The following is a 5000-nucleotide window of genomic DNA, read 5'->3' on the forward strand; positions in this document are numbered from 1 at the left end:
GAGAGAGAGAGGGGGGGGGGGGGGGGGGTAAGCATCTTATTCTGAGGGTGTAAGGCATTCTGTAACGATGCCACTGGCTCCTCTGTTTTCATCTGCAGTCAAACACCTGGCAGGTCTGACTTATGACACAATGTATCAAATGGATGTAAAACCATCTCCCGCTGAACTCAACCACCTCGAGCTCAATACCTGAAGGTAATGGGGAACTGCACAGAGTCCTGCTTCATGTCACTACTAGTGAGAAACGGCTAGTTTAGGTTAAGGTTAGAGATTTTTCTGAGCTTAGTGATAGTTAGTTGAGGTTAAGGTTAGAGATGTTTATGAGGCTAGTGATAGTTGGTCAGAGATGTTAATGAGGTTAGTGATAGTTAGGTACTAGGCTAGCTGTGGTTAAAGGGGCTCTGGCTGTGTGTGGACCAGGAGAGATAAAGGCTGCTCGAGGATCTCTTTGTATCGTTCTATATCTGCCTCCCAATCATCTCCTCCTCATCACCGTCACCGTGGTGATCCCACCCTGATGAAGACATCTCTTAATGACATACATGTACCTTTAACAGAATAATTAATTAAATGATCCATTCATTCCAGCTCACTATCCCCCATCGCTTCAGTCCTGCTCGTCTGAATGCGTGTTCTACTTGTTTGTGTGCGGCGTCGCTTCACAGCGCTCTGACCACCTGTTTGGACCTGTCACTCATCATCACATCCAACCAGACGTCTGTCCTTCAGGAGACGAGCTGACCCATCTCCCTGTATGGGAGTCCATTCAGGAGTGGTAATAGATAGCGGAGGATAGATGAGGCGATGCTCTTCAGGCGTAGTAACGGATACCAGAGGATAGAGCGAGCAGGTCTCGTTCTCACCTGGCGCTTGCCAGAAGACGTGAGCGTTGCTAGGTTACAGTGAGGATGGGGTCTGAGGGGAGCGTGTGACGGAGATTGGGTTGAGATCCCGCCAGCCGCACGCCGCTGTGCCTGGCGGCAGATACAGCCGACGGCACAGCACACATCTGGTGATCAACACACGCAAATCAACACTGGGGTGGTGTGAGAGAGGACCTGGGAGGGGGGGGGGGGGTGAGAGACCGGGCTGTAAGGGCGGGGGGGGGACGCTCCAGATTGGCGTCCCACCGTGTCCCACTAGAGGCCCAGAGAGAGGAAGTAACGGCCTTCTAAGAAACAGGAAGTGAAGGAGCAGCGTTCCCTTTCTCCTCCTCCTGCATATGAGGCGGGTCTTATTAAACAGGAAGTGGTGGCCCAGATCCCGCCCTGTACTTGTATTTTTGAGGATATTAACAGCCAGGAAGTGGCGGCCCCTACCTGTAGATGAGAATGTCGTCGGTGGAGCTGTTGTACTGGACCTGGTACATGCGGACCCCCGGGATGTGGTTCTGGGGGGGCCAGCGCACCGTGGCCGAGGTGGAGCTCAGGTCCGACACGCTGACCCTCTGCAGGTCGGGCCGGGCGTGGCCGCCGCTGGCGTTGGACTTGATGGAGGTGGGGATGTCGGAGGGGCCGGGGGCCGGGTCCAGTTTGGGGTCAAAGTGCGGCGAGGGGTTGACCACCAGCTCCACGGGCGCCGTGGCCTCGCCCGCCGCGTTGGACGCGATGCACGTGAACTTCCCCGAGTCCTGGGGAACCAGCATCAATACAGTGATCAATACACCAATACAGTGATCAATACAGTGTTCAATACAGTGATCCATACACCAATACAGTGATCAATACACCAATACAGTGATAAATACAGTGATCAATACACCAATACACTGATCAATACATTGATCAATACACCAATACAGTGATCAATACAGTGATCAATACACCAATACAGTGATCAATACAGTGATCAATACATCAATACAGTGATCAATACACCAATACAGTGATCAATACACCAATACAGTGATCAATACAGTGATCAATACAGTGTTCAATACAGTGATCAATACACCAATACAGTGATCAATACAACAATACAGTGATCAATACAGTGATCAATACACCAATACACTGATCAATACACTGACCAACACACCAATACAGTGATCAATACAGTGATCAATACACCAATACACTAATCAATACACTGATCAATACACCAATACAGTGATCAATACAGTGATCAATACAGTGATCAATACAGTGATCAATAGAGTGATCAATACACCAATACAGTGATCAATACACCAATACAGTGATCAATACAGTGATCAATACAGTGATCAATACAGCACTAACAGTTAAGTACTGACCTTGACGGAGGCCTTGAGGATGTACACTAACAGTACAGCGTTAACAGTACAGTGTTAACAGTACAGCGTTAACAGTACAGTGTTAACAGTACAGCACTAACAGTACAGTGTTAACAGTACAGTGTTAACAGTACAGTGTTAACAGTACAGCACTAACAGTACAGTGTTAACAGTACAGTGTTAAAAGGTACAGCACTAACAGCACAGTGTTAACAGTACAGTGTTAACAGTACAGTGTTAACAGTACAGCGTTAACAGTACAGTGTTAACAGTACAGCACTAACAGTGCAGTGTTAACAGTACAGTGTTAACAGTACAGTGTTAACAGTACAGCACTAACAGCACAGTGTTAACAGTACAGCACTTACAGTACAGTGTTAACAGTACAGTGTTAACAGTACAGCACTTACAGTACAGTGTTAACAGTACAGTGTTAACAGTACAGCGTTAACAGTACAGTGTTAACAGTACAGTGTTAACAGTACAGCACTAACAGTACGGTCCTACAGCACTGACCTTGACGGAGGCCTTGAGGATGTCCAGCGAGCCGTTCTCGTAGCAGACGGTGCGGCTGGTGTTGCCGATGAGCTTGCCCTCGGGGCTCACCCAGTGGGTGCTGGGCTCCGGGTCCCCGATGGACTTGCAGCGCAGGCTGACCTCCTGGCCCTCCATCACGAACATCTTGGAGGTGTGGCGCGTGATCATGGGGGGCTCGCACACAAACTCCTCCTGGGGAGGGAGGTGGAGGTCATAGGTTACGAGAGGTCAGAGGTAACGGGAGGTCAGAGGTCAAAGGAGGTCAAAGGTTACGGGAGCTCAGAGTTAACACCACCAGCGGCTTCACAGATCAGATTTCAGGGCCCCCATCCGAAGGAGCCCCCAGATGGTCAGGAGACCAGCTGAACGAAGGAGAGACCAGCGGGAGTCCAGCTGAACGGAGGAGAGACCAGCAGGAGATCAGCTGAACGGAGGAAAGACCAGCTGAACTGAGGAGAGACTAGCAGGAGACCAGCTGAACGGAGCAGAGACCAGCAGGAGACCAGCTGAACGGAGGAGAGACCAGCAGGAGACCAGCTGAACGGAGGAGAGACCAGCTGAACGGAGGAGAGACCAGCTGAACGGAGGAGAGACCAGCTGAACGGAGAGAGACGAGCTGAACGGAGGAGAGACCAGCTGAACTGAGGAGAGACCAGCAGGAGACCAGCTGAACGGAGGAGAGACCAGCTGAACGGAGGAGAGACCAGCAGGATACCAGCTGAACGGAGGAGAGACCAGCTGAACTGAGGAGAGACCAGCAGGATACCAGCTGAACGGAGGAGAGACCAGCTGAACGGAGGAGAGACCAGCTGGACAGAGGAGAGACCAGCTGAACGGAGGAGAGACCAGCAGGAGACCAGCTGGACAGAGGAGAGACCAGCTGAACGGAGGAGAGACCAGCAGGAGACCAGCTGAACAGAGGAGAGACCAGCTGAATGGAGGAGAGACCAGCGGGAGACCAGCTGAACGGAGGAGAGACAAGCTGAACGGAGGAGAGACCAGCAGGATACCAGCTGAATGGAGGAGAGACCAGCGGGAGACCAGCTGAACAGATGAGAGACCAGCTGAACGGAGGAGAGACCAGCAGGAGACCAGCTGAACTGAGGAGAGACCAGCTGAACGGAGGAGAGACCAGCTGAACGGAAGAGAGACCAGCAGTATATCACCTCCTCCTGTCTCCTGGTGGCAGTCCACCTCACTGCCTCCAGCAGAGGCCCAGCAGAGCACTGATCCAATCCAATCTAATTCAATCAACTTTATTAACACCACGACATGACGAGTCGTGTCAGACACTCACACACTTGTTTTCTTTCCCGCCATATTTCAATCTGGTGGAAACAACTCAAAGATAACGTTGTTTGTGGAAATCTTGGTTTGTGGAAAACACGCTTGAAATAAATAAATGAAGCAAATAAATATTACAAAATATATTATATTTCATAATTATATTACGTAACTATGCTGTGAATTATAAATAATGATGTAAACCTAAAGCAGGATTTTACGACCTACACCACCCATAATAACTTACACCCCCTACACTAACCTACACAACCCTACACCACCCTACACAACCCTACACCACCCTACACCACCCTACACCACCCTACACAAACCTAAACCAACCTACACTAACCTAAACCAACCTACACCACCCTACAACACCTTACATAAACCTAAACCAACCTACACTAACCTAAACCAACCTACACCACCCTACAACACCTTACATAAACCTAAACCAACCTACACTAACCTAAACCAACCTACACTACCCTACACCACCCTACACAAACATAAACCAACCTACACCACCCTACACTAACCTACACCCCCTACACTAACGTACACCCCCCTACACAACCCTACGCTAACCTACACCACCAGAGTGATGAGCTCCTGAACCAATCAGCTTCCTGCCCAGTTCTCTGGAGAGGGGCTAGCAGTAGCCCTGTTGGTGTTCACACAGGGGAGAGGGGCTAGCAGTAGCCCTGTTGGTGTTCACACAGGGGAGAGGGGCTAGCAGTAGCCCTGTTGGTGTTCACACAGTGGAGAGGGGCTAGCAGTAGCCCTGTTGGTGTTCACACAGTGGAGAGGGGCTAGCAGTGGCCCTGTTGGTGTTCACACAGGGGAGAGGGGCTAGCAGTAGCCCTGTTGGTGTTCACACAGTGGAGAGGGGCTAGCAGTGGCCCTGTTGGTGTTCACACAG

The 5000-nt window shown here is 50.5% G+C and overlaps 1 protein-coding gene across 2 annotated transcripts in view; it reads right to left on the reverse strand.

Annotated features, from left to right (window-relative positions):
• si:cabz01090165.1 (LRR and FN3 domain-containing protein) overlaps positions 1-5000 on the reverse strand; it is a gene marked incomplete at its 5' end in the record, with an annotated part of 23213 nt that overhangs the window by 12533 nt on the left and 5680 nt on the right. For both annotated transcript variants that reach the window (XR_003973398.1, XM_030337283.1), the window contains 2 exon segments: positions 1320-1630; positions 2771-2983. Coding sequence is in view for 1 of the 2 variants with exons in the window: in XM_030337283.1 (XP_030193143.1) it covers positions 1320-1630; positions 2771-2983 (524 nt within the window).

The sequence above is a fragment of the Gadus morhua genome, chromosome 16, assembly GCF_902167405.1.
Source record: "Gadus morhua chromosome 16, gadMor3.0, whole genome shotgun sequence".
Taxonomy (NCBI): Eukaryota; Metazoa; Chordata; class Actinopteri; order Gadiformes; family Gadidae; genus Gadus; species Gadus morhua.